The 21701-nt window shown below is 36.6% G+C and overlaps 1 protein-coding gene across 3 annotated transcripts in view; it reads left to right on the forward strand.

Annotated features, from left to right (window-relative positions):
• Positions 1-21701, forward strand: part of LOC131668362 (ATP-dependent RNA helicase SUV3 homolog, mitochondrial) — a 114121-nt gene that overhangs the window by 18567 nt on the left and 73853 nt on the right. For all 3 annotated transcript variants that reach the window (XR_009302261.1, XM_058942466.1, XM_058942478.1), the window contains 3 exons: positions 14119-14287; positions 14350-14461; positions 14715-14845. Coding sequence is in view for 2 of the 3 variants with exons in the window: in XM_058942466.1 (XP_058798449.1) it covers positions 14119-14287; positions 14350-14461; positions 14715-14845 (412 nt within the window). In the remaining variant the exon portion in view is untranslated. The remainder of the gene's footprint in view (positions 1-14118; positions 14288-14349; positions 14462-14714; positions 14846-21701) is intronic.

Here is a 21701-nt window from a genome sequence, read left to right on the forward strand (position 1 = left end):
CATTTTGGATGTATTGAGTGGTATTACATACTTGTTTGATTTTCTTTTAAATATTGTCCTAGGTTTGTCGTTTTTCTTAAAAAATAATAGATTTTTTCGATATATCTTTTAATTTTGGCAAAAATCCTGACGTGATACAGCAAAAATAAAAATTTCTTTGAATTCAGCGTGAAAAATACATAAGAAAAATGTGGTCTGACCCAAGATCCAGACATCTTTTTCTTTTGTAAACCTGTGTTATTTATTGAATCGATCTAATACTTAGCAAAAATCTTCCTTGATTGTTAATAAACAAATATCTTGCTGAAAATTATACCAGTCTCTTCAACTTCCTTGCATCCATTTCGTCGTTGAGTGTACTAAAAGCATGTGACTTGCAAAGGTTTACTAAGAATTAAACAAATAATTAATATTATTCCACAATGATTTTTGTATTGGTTTAACGTATTCGCCAAATTATTACACGTATTTGGAGAAAAGAATCTATGAATTTAGACGATATTTGACGAAGACAAAAAGTATAATAAATCACATTTGAAATTTTAGTTTTTTAATTTTTCAATTCAATTTTTATTTTTTTTTTCTAAACTTGATATGATACTATAAAGCTGTTACGTGATGTTCCATTATGTTATAATTATATTTTACGATTAAGATTTCGCTCACGAGAATTCCGTTCGGACATAGCAATAAAACACTATAGCTAGCAGTATTCGTGTGCGCGGCTCGGTGGGAATGAGCGGCAGAGGCTGATTCACGCTGCTGCAGCATGCTGTCGCAGCATGCTGCAGTCAGCGTGCTTAGCTAAGTAATACGAGCCGATTCGAGAAGTGTAAACGTTTAAAGTATATGTGCGAGAGAGAAAGAGAGACGGAATGCGAGGGACAAAGAATATATAATAAACCGGTGAAAACAACGGCAGTGGGATTAGTCAGTCAGAACTGAGCGCCAGAGCAACTAGGCCGCATTATAGAGTTTATCTCGCCGACTAAAAGATAAATTGAGTTTGATTTGTCCGTGTTATTCGGCACCATTATTTTAGTTAATTGAAAGTTTAATTGAAAGCTTCAATTCAGATCACGCCAGCAGAGTTCTGGTGTTAATAAAAACCCCTAGGAAACACAACCGTTATTCCGGAAATTTGTTCACGTTATTAGGACCGAACAAAATATCTTAATCCACTGGACACATAAAAATAATATACATACATATAACGGACCATACGATCCGCTTGAAAACAGAAAGGAGAGAGGACCAATAAATAGGAAATAATATTAATATATAAAGGACCGATTGTTAGTAACACTATTTAAAAAAATAAGTGAGTACCATATTGTTTATAAATTATAGACAACGCGAGGCGAAAGACACGCGCCTATATTTATTTATTTCTTTTTCTATTCTAGCTCTATCATTTATTTATGTACTCGAGCTTTAAACAATAAATTTTATAAGTATTATTAAACGCACTCGAGGGTATCTATATGCTACCCCATTGTTTATTCTATATATAACTGATTACGGATAAATATACGAGGTGTGTTCAAAAAGTAAGGTGACTTTGTATTTTTAAGAAAAAATATTTATTTATTTATCAATATTTATGTTGTTCCCTTCAAAGTAATCCCCCACAGATACAATATACTTATGCCAACGGTTTTTCCAATCCTCAAAGCACTTCTCATAAGCACTTTTCGGTATAGCCTTGAGCTCTTCCAGCGATGCAGTCTTTATCTCTTCAATCGTTGCAAATTTCCGTCCTTTATTAGGTCTCTTTAGTTTTGGGAACAAGAAAAAGTCACATGGGGCCAAATCCTGTGAATATGGTGGCTGAGGCATAATTGTGGTGTTGTTTTTGGCTAAAAAATATCTCACAAGCAAAGATGAGTGAGCAGGGGCATTATCGTGATGCAAAAGCCATGAATTGTTTTTCCATAATTCTGGGCGTTTTCTTCGTATTGCTTCTCGCAAACGGCGCATAACTTCAAGATAATACTGTTTATTGACCGTACGTCCACATGGTAAGAACTCCTGATGCACCACGCCATGGTAATCGAAGAAAACAGTGAGCAAAACTTTGACATTTGATTGAACTTGGCGTGCTTTTTTCGGTCTTGGCTCATCTGGGCTCTTCCATTGGGACGATTGGACTTTGGTTTCGATATCATAACCATATACCCATGATTCGTCACCAGTTATGACCCATTTGAGTAAATCTGGGTCGTCGTTGACGTCATTCAACAGTTCTTGAGCAATGCTCATGCAACGGTTCTTTTGGTCAAAATTTAGCAATTTCGGAACAAACTTCGCTGACACACGTCTCATGCCCAAAACGTTAGAAAAAATTTCATGGCACGAGCCAAGCGATATACCAACATTCTCAGCAACTTCTCTGATAGTGATTCGACGATTTTCCAGAACAATTTTCTTCACTGCTTGAACGTTTTCATCAGTTGTTGACGTGCTTGTGCGTCCAGAGCGAGCCTCGTCATTGGCATCTTCCCGGCCATCTTGGAAGAGTTACTACCACTTGTAAACATTTTTTTTACTTAGAACAGTTTCACCGTATGCCACCGTCAACATTTCAAGTGTTTCGGAGCACTTTATTTTATTTTTTACACAAAATTTGATGCAAATCCTCTGATCCATATTTTTCGATAGCAAGAAATCGCCGAGCATGCAAAACACTTATAACCTTTACGCCTCTCACAACCAAATAAAAAATGCTATACACTTGAAACTTGGTACAGATGTTCGGGAAGAGTGTACCAACATAACAAACCAAAAAAATCGATAATCGAAAGTACGTTGCCCGTGAAAATTGAAAAGTCACCTTACTTTTTGAACACACCTCGTATATGTCTGATCGAATATTCCATTGACACGCGAACGGGACGGGGTGCCCGAGAGCCTGATTGCCGCCCGAGTCAAAGGCCGCTCGGCTGTTGAAAGGCCTTCGCACGAGACAAACTCGCCTCGCGCGAGTAGTTACCCATCAACTGGTAGCAGAGCGTGGTTACTCAGGCTTTATCTTTTCGCTTTTCTCTCGCGTTGATAAAATTTTAATAATTTATTGAATAAGTTTATACACGTGTATTCATTCAGTTGGTATTAATACACTATACGTGTTGACTAGTGTGTAAAATATATATATTGTTACATAGTCTTAGTATATGTTGACGCGTATTAATTAATATTGATACATATTAATTAATCCGCCGTCATTATCATTATTATTAATATTTTATTTTTTTTTATTTCATATAGTTTCCCTTTAATTTTGTATAATATTTAAGTTATATTTAATTATAATCGCGATCGGAAAAATATAATCTCTTTCCTGTGCTGATGAAATGCGATACGGGTGAATAAGACGCTCGTTTCACCAGCAGGCTAAAAGCCACGCCGGAGACGTGGAAAATTGTTTTTGACACGATCGGACGCTCAGGAATTCAGCGCAGTTTCGTTTTTGGTCGCATGAGCGTATTTAGAGTTTTTGATTCTAAGATCGGGTGTGTGCTTCTTCCGCTTCCACATTGTGTGCTTAGTTGACCGACTAGTATTGGCAATGTGAAATTTTAAACGCGGCTTAGCAAAATTTCTTTGGAATATTATTTCATGAACGATCGTTCGAAATTTGATGTGCGCGTTTGCGAAATATTTCCCTTCTGTGAAATAGACGAATTTATTTTTTTTATTATTCTGTTCTAATAGGGGATTGATACTTGACATTATACCGTACCATCCTGCTATTAAATTTCTCTTAACCATTTTACCCTTTTTATTATAGGTATATATATTAACTATTAATAATTAGTATTTTGTTAATAATTATTATTTGAATAATTTAATTAAATTATTGATTAGTAAATTGATCGTGAATAATTAGTTGATCAATTATTATTCGAATAATTTAATAAACTAATTATTACCTTGTTAGGAATTATTATTATTATTTTTTTTATTGACAACAGAAAATTTTATTGTATTGTCGCCTTTATTAATTTTTTTTTTTATTATTATTTTATTTTATTTTTTTTCTTTTCTACGATATTAAAAAAAAAATAAGATCTTGGGCCACATATAATCCATAAACTGCTGCGGTGAAAATTTAGTGCGACCTTATATGAAAAAGAAAGCAACGTACATAGGACCGTAACGAAATGGAGTTGGCTACTTTACAGTTATTGACTAATATGTTGGCCAGTTTTACCCTACAGAATATAGTACAAGGAATTACGGAGTTCGATGGAAAAAATGTGCCGCTTAAAAACTTCATCCAGGATATTCGCAATGGAAGAGCATTGATAACAGATTCACAGGAACAAAATTTTGTCCGGTTAATAATTGCTAAACTATGAGGACCCGCACGTGACTGCATTTATGAAAAATTCATTAAGGCAGTTGATGACTTAATCAGAATCTTAAAGGAACGGTTCGCACCTTGCAAAGACTTCGCATACTACGATTCCAAAATCCATAGTCTGCGTATGAAGCAAGGGGACACTGTTGGAGACTTTCACGACAGGATAAACATTTTGTTGAACTGTGCACAGAATGCGCTGATAGAAGAGTTCGGAGAAGAGTACACCGAGACGATAATGATTCCAATGCGCAACTCGACTATTAAACCTTCATAGATGGATTGCTAAAAGAAATTGGGGACTTAGTGGATATTAAACAGCCTAAAACCTTGGAGGATGCTTATAGAGAAGCATTGCGTATAGAAACATGAAATAAGTCAAGGGTAAGGCATGGGGAGTCGAACCCTAACAAATGGAAAAATTTATTGCGCAGCTTCAATGTTAACTTCGTACAAGACCAACAAAATGATTAAGAGGAACAATTTGAAGACGAGTGGGAGGAATTACCCGCAGAAATTCAACAATTGTTCGTACAAAGAAATAACGGACAGCAGTCGCATATGAATAACCAGAATAACCAAGAACAGCAACAGAATCGATTTCAAGGGCAGAGACCGTACCAAAATAGGAACTGGAAGCCTCGTTACAAAAATTATCAAGATAATGGACCGCATGCAGGACGGTTATATAACCCGGACACAGACTCGCATCACCATCCTTCTGGAAAATGTTATGGAACAATAGCCTATGACCAGTAGCAAAGAGGTGAGCTTAGACCTAATTCAAAGTACCAGCAACAGAATAATGCAAATAATTTAAACTCGGATGGGGCTCGCCCAGCAGCGAATGGAACGGGCCCCTGTCAGACGTGCCGCCAGAACCAAGACAAAATTCAACATCAACAACGGAATGTGAAGACGATGTTGACCGACATCCAGGAAGAATCAACATCCGAAAAACCGGGAGTACCTCCCACAAAAGTGATGACGATACTAAGGAATCCGCAATCGTTAATGAACCAGTCATCGCAGTTGCCTCAAATTGGGGACTTGGCACAGGAAATAATCAGATCTATGTGTCAACAAGAGTAAGGTTTCGCATACTAGAGACCTGTAAAAAGTGGACCGTGTTCATGGTTGATAATGGATCAGCCATGAACTTAAATAAGTTTAGTGCATTAAATTGGACTACGAGGTTTGATCCGAGGGAGGTCACTATCTTGAGCAGTATTACGGCACACACGGTTCCGACCATAGGTACGGCAATATTAACCATTAAAATCCGTCCAGAATCCCATAGGCATCCTCCTGTGCACCGAGAATTTATATCGGAGCAAATTAAAAAACGTTTAAGGGAAGGAATAATCGAAGAATCTAACTCACCTTATAACTCGCCGCTCTGGATTGTCCCTAAAAGCCCAGCGAGTGATGGCACACCAAAGTGGAGAATGGTTATCGACTTTAGATAATTAAATAATAGGACTATTGGTAACGCCTACCCTTTACCTAATATTGCTGATATTCTAGATCAGTTGGGAAGTTCGATGTATTTCTCGACGTCTGACTTAATCAGTGGATTTCAACAAATTCCCTTAAGAGTTAAGGACAGGGAGAAGACGGCATTTTCAACTTTTGATGGACATTTTCATTATACCAGAATGCTAGAAGGACTAATGAACGCGCCAGCGACCTTTCACCGAATGATGAATGCGTTGCTGCGAGGACTGTTGAACGTAGAAATGTTAGTGTATTTGGATGACGTGATAGTTTGCGCTAAGAATTTAGACGAATATGAAGTTAAAGTAGGGAAATTGTTTGAAAGACTTACCGACGGAGGATTAGTCTTACAACCGGACAAGGTAAATTTCCTATGTCGAGAAGTAAAATTCTTGGGACACATTGTTAGTGCGCAAGGAATTGAGCCGGACCCTAAATTGATTGAAGCCGTAAAGAAATTTCCAACACCCAATGGAGTGAAAAGTGTCAGATCTTTTCTTGGACTCTCCGGATATTACCGTCGCTTTATCCAGGACTACTAGAAGATAGCCAAGCCTCAGTGATTTAACGAAAATAGACCAAGCATATAACTGGGGACCGCCACAGGAAGAGGCTTTCGAATAGCTGAAGCAGATGCTTTGTGAGGCTTCTATCCTAGCCTTTCCTGATTTTGAGAAGACTTTTACCTTAACCACGGATGCTTCGGATTATGCAATAGGAGCGGTTTTATCACAAGAAGTGGATGGTCATGAAAGGCCTGTAGCGTATCTTTCAATGTTGTTGAAAGAAACTATACTACCACGGAAAAGGAGTGTGTTGCAGTTTTATACGCGATGAATCAGTTTAGACCTTATCTCTTATGCAAGAAATATACCCTGATTGCTGATCATGAACCTTTAAACTTTATGCATAATCGCAAGGACCCAGGACAAAGGCTAATGAGGTGGATGTTTAAATTCACAGATTACCAATACACATTCAAGTATAAACCTGGAAAATTAAACTGCAATGCAGATGCACTTTCAAGGAATCCGATTAACTTACAGGAGTATTTGGACGAGAAGGCTCGGAAAGAGAAAGAGCTGAATGAAAATATTCCGAAGATTCAGGTAATGATGCTAAAACGTAAGACCGGAGGAAAAGAAAAAGTAAGAGGGCTCATACGATTTCAAATGAGCCAAGGACAAGAGGAAGACCTGTTGGGGCCAAGACGAATAAGGAAAAACCAAATTTAGATCATAGTACCATTGCTGAAAGAACCCGAAGCAAGAAGCCTGTGAAAACCACAGAAAAAACTCTCCGATTACCGAATGAGCCCAGACCCGGCACTTCTAAACTCAAATTGGGAGTTGAAAAAGGGACTAAATTAGACAAGGATAAACCCTTACCCAAGAGGCTAAAGGCGTTACGAAAAACTACATCGGATGCGGAAATAGATGATTCCGGATTGAAAACTGGTGAATCGGACAAGGAAACCCCGCCTAAAGTTACAGAGCGGGAAGGAGTAACGTCGACTGATGAATCTGCCATCGAAGTTGCCGTGAAGGAGGTCGATAGCAATGAGTTCGTTAAAGATTCGTCTTTTGGACAATATCTGCCGTGTGGACGAAACAAACGGGTACAGGATATTTTAGATCGATTGGAAAGGGAAAACATTAGCGCCAGTGTTTCGGATTCTGATAGCGAGATCGGATTGAAACAGGCAAGCTCCTCTCGGGAACCTTTGTTATCCTCAACTAGGATAGAGGATAAAGATCCGAAAAATGTCCAAAACAGTAAGGATGACAGACCCCCGATAGAAGATCCGCGACATAGTGGGCTGAGAAAGGAAACCGAAACGGAAGGGGACAACTCAAGCGATGAAGTTCAGAGTGATAAATCGGAATTTATTGAACGAGTAGAGCTAGAAGTTAGTGGACCTCAAACCAGCAGAAACCCTGGAGAAGACGATGAATTAGCAGAAAATGAAAGTTCTACTAAAAGATGCGAAGAACGAGCCCCGGCACAGAGAACTAGTTTATTGGCAAACGAAGTGCGGAAATCAGCAGAAAAATTCGAAGCCAGTTTGAGAAGACATAAAAGTTTAGATAATGAATCGTACTATTGGGACGACATGGGCCTTGCGCGAGACAACCGAACCATAGAAATGCCTTCTCATTTCTCAGATGGAGGCGACCCCCCCCCCCCAAGAACTACAAAAGACACTATGGAGCTGGCTCATATGATGAAATAAATGATTCTGATGAGGTAATGGTGAATAGAATAACGAAGTTAGTGGAAGATTCGCAAAAAATTAATGGAAACTCACCTAGAACACGACAGTGGCTCGGACACAGATCGCCCGGATGAAGATGAAAATCAACGTCTCTCGGATAGGACTAAGGAAGAAAGTCCCAAAAGAATTAAGGAAGCTGAAGAAACCTTAAGGCAGCCACGATATCGAGAGTTATCAGTAACCCCGACTATTAAGACAGGAATACCGGGAGCCAGAAGTACTCCTATGGTTAAAGGACCTCGACTTATGGTAAGATTCGAAAGGCTTGAGGGTATACCCGAATAGTCAGATCCTAGAAACAAGAGCCCTGTAGAATTACACTATTCAAAAACACCCGTAGATGATGAATTATTCTTCTTGTTACCGCCGACATGACCAATTAACCAATATCGAAGACCAGAAGACTATAAGAACCTAAGCTCAAGCAGTCAAACCGGGAGCGTAAATTCTTCAATAGGACTTGCAAAATATATCTTACAAAATAATGTAAGCACGAGCCAATAATGTTTAACCTATCGACTAGATAACATCGTACATTTTATATCACGAGACTGTAATGACCAAACTGCTATCTCGAAATTATTAAGTGAAATTAGGGCTATAGACCTACGCAATATAAAATCTTTGAAACCTAAGGTCGGACAAATACTAACGACCAAATATAAAAACCATAATATTTTCTCTGTAGTCATAAAAGACAGATATAATGACTTCATTACTATAGAGGCTATAAAAGTCGGACTTACAAATTTAAAGAAGATACTGATTAAAAGAAATATAGTAAGTTTCCGGATTGCTAGACGAGGGTACTATACCGATGACCTTGGACCTGGATTACTAATAGAAATATTAATAAGAATTTTTGAGAAGAGTCCTATAAAAGTAATTGTTTGTTATGGGAACATGGTTCTCCCACCGGCAAACCAGCGGACGGAAATAATTAAAACACTACATGACAGCCTAGTGGGTAGCCATAACGGTATTAATCAGACACACCAAAAAATTCGAGCAAGATATTATTGGCCAGAACTACGAAAGGACATATTAAATTACGTACGGAAATGTCCGAGTTGTCTTGAGAAGAAAATTGATCGTCACAAGACTAGGGAACCGATGCTGATTACGGATACACCAATCGAGGCGTTCGACAAGGTATCGATAGACACCGTAGGAAAATTACGAACCACTCCTAGTGGAAATTCTCACCTGCTGACCATGCAATGCAATCTGACCAAATACTTAATTGTAGTACCAATAAAGGATCTTAGAGCAACCACTATCGCTGACGCATTAGCCAGATACTTAATATGCCAATTCGATGCCGCTAGAGCAATATTGTCAGATCGCCGGACAAGCTTTCTTTTGGAGATTGTAGAATCACTATTACACTTATTCAAAATTCATCATTTAACAACTTCCGGATATACGAGGGTGGTCCGATAAGTACTTAGCCTACAAAAGGAAAACGAAAATTGTGGAAAAGTGGCGTTTTATTTTTCAACATAGTCTCCTTTTAGTTCGATACACTTGGCCAGCGATGCTCCAACTTCTTTAACCCGTCTGTAAAATACGTTTCCTCGAGGTCTGAAAAGTAGGCTTCCGTGGCAGCGATTACCTTCTCATTCGACTAAAATTTCTGCCCGGCGAGTGACTTTTTCAAGTTCAGAAACAAAAAGAAGTCGCACGGGGCTAAATCTGGAGAATACGGTGGATGGGGCAGCAGTTCGTAGCCTAATTCGATCAATTTGGTCATGGCGACGGCGGAGGTGTGAGCCGGTGCGTTGTCATGGTGGAAGAGCACTTTTTTCTTCGCCAAATGGGGCCGTTTTTTCTGCAATTCGACGTCGATTCGGCTCAATAATTCGGAATAGTACAGCCCTGTGACCGTTTTGCCCCTCTCCAGGTAGTCGATATAGATCACACGTTGTGAATCTCAGAAAACGGTAGCCATCACCTTTCCGGCCGATGGGGCAGTCTTCGCCTTCTTCGGAGCACTTTCGCCGGGTAAAGTCCACTGTTTTGACTGTTTCTTGGTCTCTGGTGTATACCAGTGGATCCATGTTTCGTTGACTGTCACAAAACGACGCAGAAACTCCTTCGGATTGCGCTTAAACAGCGTCAGACATTGCTCTGAAGTTGTCTCACGGTTGCGCTTATTGTCCGGAGTGAGCAAACGCGGCAACCATGGCGCCGATAGCTTTCTCATGCCCAAAATTTCATACAGGACATGAACCACGCGGTCTGTTGAGATGCCTACGACCTCAGCTATCTCGCGCACCTTGAATCGTTGATCTGCTAATAAGAGATCGTGAATTTTTGTCAGGTTATCCTCTGTGGTTGCCGTTTTCGGAGCACCTGGACGTGGCTCTTCAAAAATCGACGTGCGACCACGTTGAAACTCGTTAAACCAATTTTTGACGGTCACCATCGAAGCAAAAGAGTCACCGTACACAGCCTCCAAGCGCTTTTTGATTTCGCTGCACGATTTCCCTTCCAAAAACAAGAATCGAATAACCGACCGATACTGCTCTTTTTCAATTTTTCAAAAATCAACGGACACACTTGCTTTTACACGCTCTCAAAAATAAACTACAACTCCGATCCGGCTGAAATCTTGACAGTAACCATCGAGAAGGTTGTACTACGTGATAGAATATTTCTTTTGCGAGAGTGGCGCCATCGGGTGGTGAGTCTAAGTACTTATCGGACCACCCTTGTATTAGGATCTCGCATGATTTTAAATTTATTGACAGCCTTTTTCAAATTGACATTTGATGCAAAAGTTTCTCTTTATCATCTTTATTTCGAATATTATTTTACAAATTTAAATCTTGGTACGCATTTATATCAGTTAAAATTGAAGTCAAAACTACTAGAGACAACTTCGATAAAAAGTCTCCACATGAAAAATTTATAGTAAAGCATGAGCGCAATTCTGGAATTAATTACATCACTGTAATGGATTTGAAGCCGATGTCAATATTATTTACAGTGATAGGGGTCACTCCATTATCATTAGCAAAGAGATACAGTTCCATTAAAAAAAGAAAAAATTCTATATATCGATTCTGGAAGCTGTTCACTTTTACAATAAGTCCATAAGTGGAGTTCATGTAAACGATGAGCATTGTACAAACTTATTGCGAAGTATTCGTTCAAGGAATTGGACATGGGTAGTTTTCATTAGACTTATCATCACTATCCTCTTCGATAACTGGAACCACATGGTTTCGTTCATAAATTTTTGTAAGATGTTGAGCAGGTCTCACAATTTCGGATTGGTATCTAGCGTACGATAATAGGTAAATAACAGCTGTCACGTAAGAAGAGCAACCAATTGTTATTTTACCGTTAGTATAGTCTTAATAATGACGTGAAATACCAGCACAGCCAATTGTATTTCATTTATAGTGTACATAAATATTGTATGTTGTACTCTCTTTGTGCGTAGATCTTACTTGTATTTTAAGTATATCAACTGATGTCTTAAGGTAACTTAAATTGATTACATCCTTGTCATCCATCATATCTGCCAAATAGGAAATTGCTTGTTGAAGCTGATAAGTTCCTGTAAAAAATCTTATGAGATCTTCTTCTGTGATTTCAGGAAAATCAAGTACGTCAGAAGAAGTCAATTTCTGTAATAAACTTTTTCTTTTACTGTATTTTCCATTAAATATTTCTTTACCTGAAGTATTTTCTTACAAATGTTTTGCAAGGATCTGACTTAGTATTAATTTATTTATAAGTAGATACCCTTGAGACGAGTCGGTTAACAAACTGATTTATTAAAAAGTAAACTATTCACAGTACAGACCAGCTTCAGATAGGTAGCGGTTGTTCAGTTCTTGATGAAAAAACTTATACTTTTGAGCTACGAAGCCATGTACTGCTTTTACAAGCTATCGAAGCATCGTTGGAGATTCGTTTGCTTCTTTTGCTGACAATTGTTTTTCATTTTCATTATTCAAAGCCAGCATAAGAACATGATAACCATCTTCTTCTAATTGCGATTTTATATCGTGAAAGCCTTCTTTAAATCGCTCTCACACTCCTTTAGGATTGTTTCCAAAATTTTTGCATCGTTCTCTTTAGCATAAAATGGTCGAATCAGTCAACTATATAACTATCCATAGTACATATTCTAAACGACTTACACAGAGAAACTTTTTCATGCCTTGGAAACAATCTTCTTTGGTATTCGTTGTTTACAATTTTCTGGTGCTTTAGATAAATGCCATCAGTAACTAGCGCGAGATTATTGCTATTTATGTTATGAAGTTTTTTGAGTAAAATAGTGAAATGATCTCTAATAAATTCTTCTCGATTGACAGTTTCCAAGCCAAAACGTGTAAGCAAAACATCCTTTTCAAAAGAATGCAAAATACATATGAAAAACTCTGACATTTGTGGATGATGTTGAAGACCGAGGATGGAATAGATAACTTCATTTAAATTCCTTGTTCGTAATCGGAACAAAAAAGCAACAAGAGCTAAGATTACTATTCTTTTATTTATATTTCTCAAAAAAAAACCATCATTTCCCGTAATTGAATTATCTCCTCCTAACGTATTCCACTAAATGCATAAATCCTCTCTTTCGAAATAGAAAAATCACCAATTCTATCATGCATTTCTCGATCTAGAGTTACACTTCAAGCATTAAGTAATTTCGTGATATCATTAGCTGTAACATAACTTGAATGAGAAATTATTTTCAAACTCTCTAATTCATTATTGAAAAATTGCTTCTTTATCAAATGCTTATGGTAGCATGAATTACCTTGTCGAATATATATTTGTTTTTTAACAAAAGCTTGTTGTCATATTTTAAAAGGAGCAGCAATAAATCCCTTCTTTGCTCCAGATAGACAACAAAACTTATGCATAGAGATCACTCTTTTCAAAGGTAACTTAATTATTTCTTCTTCAATAATCTTTTGCTTTATCGGATTGTAACGTGAACTGTTTTGTTGCTGTCAAGGTGGTTCTGAAGAAGAAGTCGACGTTTGATTAGCAAACTAAGGAGCTTGAGGTGTTTTGTTCTTCCTATTTCGTAGTTTCACCTTTATAAAACGAACGCTACTATTACATTTTGAATACAGAATATCGTCAATTATATCTGGTATAGCTAAAGAAGCAGACAGAGTGATTGCCTCAGCGTTTGTATCAACAATTTGCTCGGACTAGGAAAACAGCCACCCGTCTTAATATCAGTGGAAGTCAAAGATGGTTTAGGTCACCTCGGCCCATAACCTCTGATTGTCTCGGCATCCAAGATTTTCTTTTGATATTTCATGAGCCGTACCGCACGTCCAATACGACGGTTTGCTATTAGTTGAGGAAAGTGCATCTTGACCCCTCGTGCATCAAAACCAAGCACATATTTAATTCATGCATCCGGGAGATACCCGTTTATAGGGCCCGCTCATACACACTATATATTCACTCTGTCTAGGTAACCCGATTTACGGCTAATCATCTCGGCCTGCACTCCGCGTGTAATCGCGCATCCGAGGAGATCGCTGGTTTAAGGGTTACCAAGAATACATGCCTCCCTGTGTCTCTGTAAAACCGATCAAGACCTCTTTACGGTGTCCACGATATCGACTACAGTTAGCATACAGGTTCCTTACTCAGTCGCCCTTTCAGGTCCGTGCAGCATATTTTCGCTTCGTGCACGTACGGAATCCTCAGGGTTACCAATTAAGTAAACCACCGATTCATTTATAACTGAACTACACATATACTCACACACACACGCCATATATTCGATTTTCACATTCATTACCACTAAGTGGCGCGAGACATGAACACTATTCCCGTAAGCGCTTCACCCAACTAGTTGCTGAGATGGTAAAGCCAGCAGCCTTCGACAAAGTGTAGATGGATAGAAGGAAAAATAATAATAATAATTATAATAATAATAAAAATAAAGCTATTATTGCATTATGTAAAATTTTATTTTTTAATTATTTTTTAGGTATCCGGTAGCTCGAAGTATAACCAGAAAAATTATTTTCCACGCTGGGCCAACAAATAGCGGGAAAACATACCATGCTCTTGAACGTTTTATGACAGCAAAAAGTGGGATCTATTGTGGACCATTGCGATTATTAGCAACTGAAGTCTTCAATAAATGTAATTTACAAGTGAGTTCATGTATAATTTTATGTTTAAAAAATGGCCAAATTTTAATTCATTTGCATATCAGGGAACACCTTGTGATTTGATAACAGGAGAAGAACGAAAATATTCAACAGATGAAAATAATCCATCACAACATATAGCATGCACGGTTGAAATGATGGCGCTTGACAATCCATGTACGTACATGTTACCAGTTAATCCCATTGAAGTGGAATTTCCTAAAGCAGTTCGACAGAACGCCGAATGAATAATGGTCAAAGGCAATACTTAGATTCAGTGATGAATTATTCATTTTTTCTAACTGTAAGACGTTCAGTTATTTCGCATTTTGTAGAACTGTTTTGTGAAATTCGAGCGCCTCGTACTTTACTGGTAATACATATATATATACATTCCTAGTTTAATATGCTACAGAAATAATTCTTTCAGGTGAAGTAGCTGTTATAGATGAAATTCAATTAATGAAAGATTTGCAAAGGGGTTGGGCTTGGACTAGAGCTCTTCTAGGCGTTCCTGCTGATGAAGTACATGTTTGTGGAGAAGTCGCAGCAATTGACTTAGTATGTAGAATTTTGAAAACTTTTATTTATCAAAGTTGTATTTCTTTGAATATTTCGAAAAAATTAAGTCCGAGAACTTTAAATTATCTAAAAGTAATGTAACATAAAATTCAGATATTCATATCTATAATTATGCTAAGTTCTCTGTATAGGTACCTTTGGGACTCTATAAATTATTACGGCCAGTATGGAGAGGTAGTGACCTTACACTACACCACAAAAAAGATATTCATGCATACCGATGTCTGTATACCAGATGTATTTTTTTGACCCGTACATACAATACACTACGCATATACAGGATAACTCCAATTCCATTTATATTTCCATTTTGTCTGAATAAAATGTAGCTTCATATTTTAATGACGTTTTCATCTACAACTTGAACAATTTAGTTTCAGTAACCCCAGTAACCCTAAATTATCATAAAGATGCTGTTAAAGAAAGGTGTAATTTTCTGTTACGTATCTTTATGGAGTTAATATTTGGAGCATTACCCTAAATGGGTCTCTTATTTTCTCACTGTTATTCAGTCAGAACACACGATGCCAGTTTTTTGTGTGGAATTCTGTGATTTCTTCATAAATTTAAGTGATTTTTTCGATTTCACTGCCCTCGCAGAATTATCTCAATTATCGCCTAGCTGCCTATCGACATAATCATACTTACTTATACCGTTTTTATTGCATGTCATTACGATTCCAATCAATCACTTGATGGTCAGTACACTTTTTTTTATGTATCCGCTTCGGCGAAATGCTTTTACTTGCTGGCTTGGAGTGATATTTTATGTAGATGAATTATAACTGAGTGGGTGACAACGTAATCTCTTTCATTATTATTTCACTGTAATTTTCAAAGATCTGCTATCTGTATGCCAGATATATTTTAAATTCAGTTTCGTTACAATGGTTATCAAATACTCGAATATTTTAAACGTTTAGTAGGGTAAAACCTCATCAATGAAAATTTTGCGCTTGAATTTGATTGAATGACTCTCGCAGTGTATTATTGTAAAATGTAAATAAAAGTATTGTAGATTTCGTTGTATATTTTTCAAATTCAGTTTATAAATTGAAATAGGAACATCGATATTGTATCTAGATATCGTAAATTTAATATTTCTAAAATCTTAAAATAAAATTGTATAAAAAAGTTTCACTATGTTTAAACATGATAGAAATACTAATAGATTATTAACTTATCCCCAAACCTTTGTCTGTTGTAGTAGATATATTCATACACGTTTTTGACGTTATGATAACGATGGATAAGTAAAAGATTTGCACGGGTACTTTGGGGAATTCTATTATCGTATAAGACAAATAAAATAAAAATATGATATTTCTTAACAGAAAAGAAAGGGGCAGATCTCATGAAAATTGTTCTTACAAAATAAAGTCTTTCTGTATATCCAACCGCATTCCCGTAATGGTCCCCGTTCTTAAAGGCATTGCTAGTAAACAAGTTTTCTACTATCTTTAATAGCATCCATGTCTTTAGAAGCCATATGGCTCATTTGGTATACGATAATATAAGCATAAGGCTATTATTATAAACAGTGAGTTTGTGTTTACATAAGATCAATTTACTTAACAATAAGGCCTGGCATTCAAGGTATCTTATTTTAGATCTTAATCAAAGATGTTAATTTCAATGATAAATTTTGTAATAATGGAAAAAGGAGAAATAGTGAGATATGGAAATTCACTTAATTTTAACTATATTCAGCAACGTTTCTTCAGCACATTTGCTGACCTCTTCAGGTTTTATTAACAGAAAACCAATTATTGACAATAAAGTTGCAAATGTAATTTTAAAGGCAAATTATATGTATATGTGTGTACTTGATTTCTCTCGTAGTCAAATTATTATAGGCTTAAACGAACAGCTCGTAGCCAGTCACGTTACAATACAGTAAGAAATCAAGTATTACAACACACACACACACACACACACACACACACACACACACACACACACACACACACACACATATTCTTTATCTATCATCCCTTCCTCATCGATCTTAATAAAGGCTTATAAATATGACTAAGATAATGTACGAGTATATCAACTTTTCTATTTAAAGTGTTTTTATGTAAGCCAATGTGCACCATTTCGGATATTCTGCATTTCTTATAATTCTTTTCATAATCTAATATATTAGCTTTGTCCCAGTCACATTCATGTGTGAGAGTTCTTCTATGTATAGCTACTACTGTATCTGGGTCAATGTTTTTTTTTGTGTTCATTTAATCTAATTTTTAAGGATAGCTTACTTTCACCTATGTAGACCGCTGAACATTTTTTGCAGTTAAAACTGTAGACAATACCAGTGTTGTCTAATAAATCAGATTTGTCTTTTCCTAGACGAATGAACTCTTGTAATGGTTTTTGTAATAAAGGAATTGGAGTAATGTCATGTTTTTTTTAACACGGAAGAACATTTTTTAAAGATGTTGCAATTAGTTGGAATAGCAATTGTAGGTAGTTTTTGATTTATTAACTTTTTAGAATTATTCTTCCCTTTTTTATTTTTATTAATCCGTTTGTGTATGTATTTTTTGAAAAATCCAGATGGATAATTATTCTTTTTCAGGATATTAGGAGCTATTTTTAAATTGCGCGAACGAAATTTTTTGTCAGCAAGTAAAAACACCCCGTCAACTAAATTTAAAACAATATTAACATTTTGATGTATTGTATGTTCTGAGTTATAATTCAAGATTCTGTCAATTTGTTCATCATCAACATATCTATAGTAGAAAACAGGATTATAATATATATATAATATATATAGATATATAATACAGTAAGAAATCAAATACTTCAACACATATATATACAGGGTCAGGAAAAAGTATAGAAACCCCGGAAAATTCGGAAAACCGCATGAGGTTAGTCATGAAACAAAGGTCATACCCTATGTAACTTTCAACGAGGAACCCAACGGTGACCTCTGATTTAACCTTGAACCTCATTTTCAAGGTTATTTCAAGGTCAACCTAATTTTTTCATACAGCAACTACTATTTTTTATACTGGAATCAAAAAGAGCGATAAATTTTACGGGTGGGAACGATTCAAAGATAGCGTGACCCCTAATCCTCCTTCAAACCATGTATTTTTGAAATCATCACATCTTAACGCCTGGATAGCTGAAGCAATCTGATTTCACAAAAGTTATAGCGTTCAAATTTCCTGTGATAAAAAAGGGACCTATTATTGTACCGCCTACCATTTATGCCCACACGTTTAATTTTTCAGGATATTGAGTGTGACTTTCTCTCATCCAATGAGGATTTTCTTGTACCAATATCTAAGGTTATGGCGATTGACTTCGCCATTTCATTGACATGTAGCTTCGTCTGAGAAAACAATATTTTTTTTTAAATACAAAAACAGGGATGATTTTTGCTAGAAAATGCATAAAAAGCAATTAGAAAGTCGTCTTTCTCGTATTTTTTTAGAATTTTGAAAAAAGAAGACAACTCTTTTTTCACACTGCACAGTTCATCTGGATCTCATTTTTTTCACAGTCTTCATCTTTCATTTTAGAAAATAGAAAGTCACTACTTTGAGCATAAAATATCATTAAAATTGTCAAAAACTGCAGAGTCACGTTTTTTTTTCGTCAAAAGTTACGTTTTCTCCTCTTTCATGGGCTGTAAAGCTAATTGTTTATTAGAAATACAAAATTATTTTGAAGGTATTTGAAAGAAGTAAAAATTTAAAAATAAAATAGAAGTGCTTTTACAAATAATAATTAAAAAATTGTTATCATTTAGATTTTAAAATCTTATTTGATCTTGACTTCTACTAATTGGAAGTTGAAACCATATTTTGTTGTTTTCATAGTAAATAGGCTCTAGAAAAAAAAAACCAATAAAAAAAAACTGTTTCGTTTGTCCGAAAGAGAACGAATATCTCTTCTAATGATGAGGGGTTGGGGTGATCAGCAAAGGTTGTATACTAATGTTGTTAATCTCTTTAATAGAACGTTTCGAAACGGCGATGGCAAAACTCCTTTGTCTAAATCCACAGTTTTAGAAACCTTAAGATGTTTTCAAGAAACGGGGTCTATTAAAAATCGTTCTGTTACTGGAAGACCACGAACAGCAACAAATGAAGAAAAATCTTTAGATGTTTTACTCTCTTATGTGGAAAATTCAAATGAATCATCTCGATCAGTAGCTTTACAACAGGAGATCGATCAAAAATCTGTTCTTAAAATTTTAAAGGTAAATAAGTTTCATCCTTATAAAATGAAACTTGTGAAGGTATTGAATCAGTATCCTGATCGTCGAGTAGATTTGGTGAGACAAAGATGCAAATGATTACTGAAAATCAAATATTTTTACAAAATATTGTTTTTTCAAGCGAAGCGACATTTCAATTAAATGACGAAGTCAATCGTTATAACTTTAGATATTGGTTCAACACAAATCCTCATTGGATGAGAGAAAGTCACGCTAACTATCCTAAAAAATTAAACGTGAGGGTGGAAATAGTAGGCGATACAATAATAGGGTCCTTTTTTATCGAAGGAAATTTGAACGCTGTAAGTTATGAACAACTTTTGCGAAATGAAATTGTTCCAGCTATTTAGGCCTTAAGAGGTGATGATTTTGACAAAACATGGTTTCAGCAAGATGGTGCTCCAGTTCATTACGGTGTAAATGTCAGACAATACCTCAATGAAATATTTTTGATAGTTGGATAGGTAGAAAAGGTACAGTAGAGTGGGCTCCAAGATCTCCAGATTATAGGATAGTCCATACTTTTTTGGAAGTATTTAAATGATCGGGTATACAGAAGTAATCCACAAAATCTTGAAGAATTAAGACGTAGAATAGTTCAAGAAATTAATGCCATTCCACGACAGATGATCCAAAATGCAACTCAATCATTCTACAATAGGATTGGTTACTGTCAAGAAGCGAATGGAGAACGATTTGAACATCTGTTGTAAATTCATTTACGTGAGAGGCAAGGGGAACTCACTATTAAAAAGCACCCTGAAGTGAGAGGCAAGGGGAACTCACTATTAAAAAGCACCCCGAAGTGAGAGGCAAGGGGAACTCACTATTAAAAAGCACCCTGAAGTGAGAGGTAAGGGGAACTCACTATAAAAAACTACCCCGAAGGGAACAGATTCCTTTTACGTCCACGTCATTGTTTCTGGATAGCGCTAAAAGGAGAATTAGTAGGTACGATATCTTCGGACATGAATCATTTCCACCCGTAAAATTTATCGTTCTTTTTGATTCCAGTGTAAAAAATAGGGGTTCCCATATGGAAAAATGAGGTTGACCTTGAAATAACCTTGAAAATGAGGTTCAAGGTTAAATCAGAGGTCACCGTTGGGTTCCTCGTTGAAAGTTACATAGGGTATGACCTTTGTTTCATGATTAACCTTATGCGGTTTTCCAAATTTTTCGGGGTTTCTATACTTTTTCCTCACCCTGTATAATCCCGATCCCCTAGATCCTAATTTTCTTAACTCAAAATCACGCGAATTTTTGAAGTTTGAAAGAGCTATAGTGGATTTTTTTTTTTAAATTATATTTAAACAATATTACTATTATTCCTGATGAAATTTAATAATTATGGTATATACAAAAATTCATTAGACGAACTGATTTTATAATAATCACCTTGCAGAGTACAAAATTTTAGGGTAATGGAAATCGGGGTAAAAAGTTTAGTGAAGTTAATCAGAGGGTATTTACGAAGTAAGTGAGTGGACTATATTTGGAATAATGGAAGCGGAGTTAATCAGGGGGTAGGCGAGTGGAATTAATCAGAGGGAATCGAGTCGGTAGTTACATTAATGGCGAAGCCCTGTTCATATGCTAAGAATTTGATGCACCGGCGAGTATACTTGAGCTAAAGGCGCGCAACAGAAAGCTTCCATGCGGTCCTTAGCTAGTGAATAAAGGAAAGTAAAGTGTAACCGATCTGTTATTTATGCCTCGTTAACTTTTCCTTCCCGGCATGCTGATTTTATTTTTAGCCGTGGACGGTCTGTAGCGAGAATTTATCCTTACTAGTTCCGAACGTTAGGTAACATACTTTCGACCAGAGACGAGGAGTTGCTTCCTGAGCTGCCGGCATTCCCAGGACGAGCCGAAAACAGAGAACATTAACTATTGGTTGTTGGAGAGGCCTGGGAGAAAAGTTATCGGTGTGAGAACAACAACTTGCCCAATCTACGTACTCACACAGTGGGCAGATAGACATACGCGCCAATTTTCGAATTCGTCTTCGACGATTGCCGTAACCAAGGAACGGCGGTCTGGAGCCCTTATCACTAGTCGCGGAAACGGTCTAATCAGGCCTTTTGGCGAAAGTCCGGCCTAGACCCTTGAAATTTCCCACTACAAGTAACAGCTAAAATTTCTATCTTTGATTACGAATCATCAATGGCTAATTGAAAAAGAAATAAAATTTCATATTTATCAATTCTACTTTATTTGTTTATAAAATACAAACAAATAGAGTTTGTATCGGGTGGTTCGGCCGCTCGAAAGTTGGCCATTAACAACCGCTTGTTGCTCTCTCATTGCGAAGCTCTGCTTAAGGTTGCGTGCCGGTATTACGTCTTACATCTCTTAACTTTCATTATAAAGTTCTGAAACTAAAGCTTCTAAAGAAATTCAAATTCTGTATACGTCGGCAAAAAATTATTGCACTCACATGAACTCTCGCCACAAACAGATAATCGGCAAGCAAATATCTTACTCTGCAAATTGCTATGTAGCAAGCAAGACCTACTTAAAACTGCAAATATAAAAAAATTAACGAATTTTGGCAGCTATAAAAACCTCTCAAGCGCCGTGGCGGGCAGTTCA

The sequence above is a fragment of the Phymastichus coffea genome, unplaced genomic scaffold (assembly GCF_024137745.1).
Source record: "Phymastichus coffea isolate CEN01 unplaced genomic scaffold, Cenicafe_Pcof_1.1 PCOF00006, whole genome shotgun sequence".
NCBI lineage: Eukaryota > Metazoa > Arthropoda > Insecta > Hymenoptera > Eulophidae > Phymastichus > Phymastichus coffea.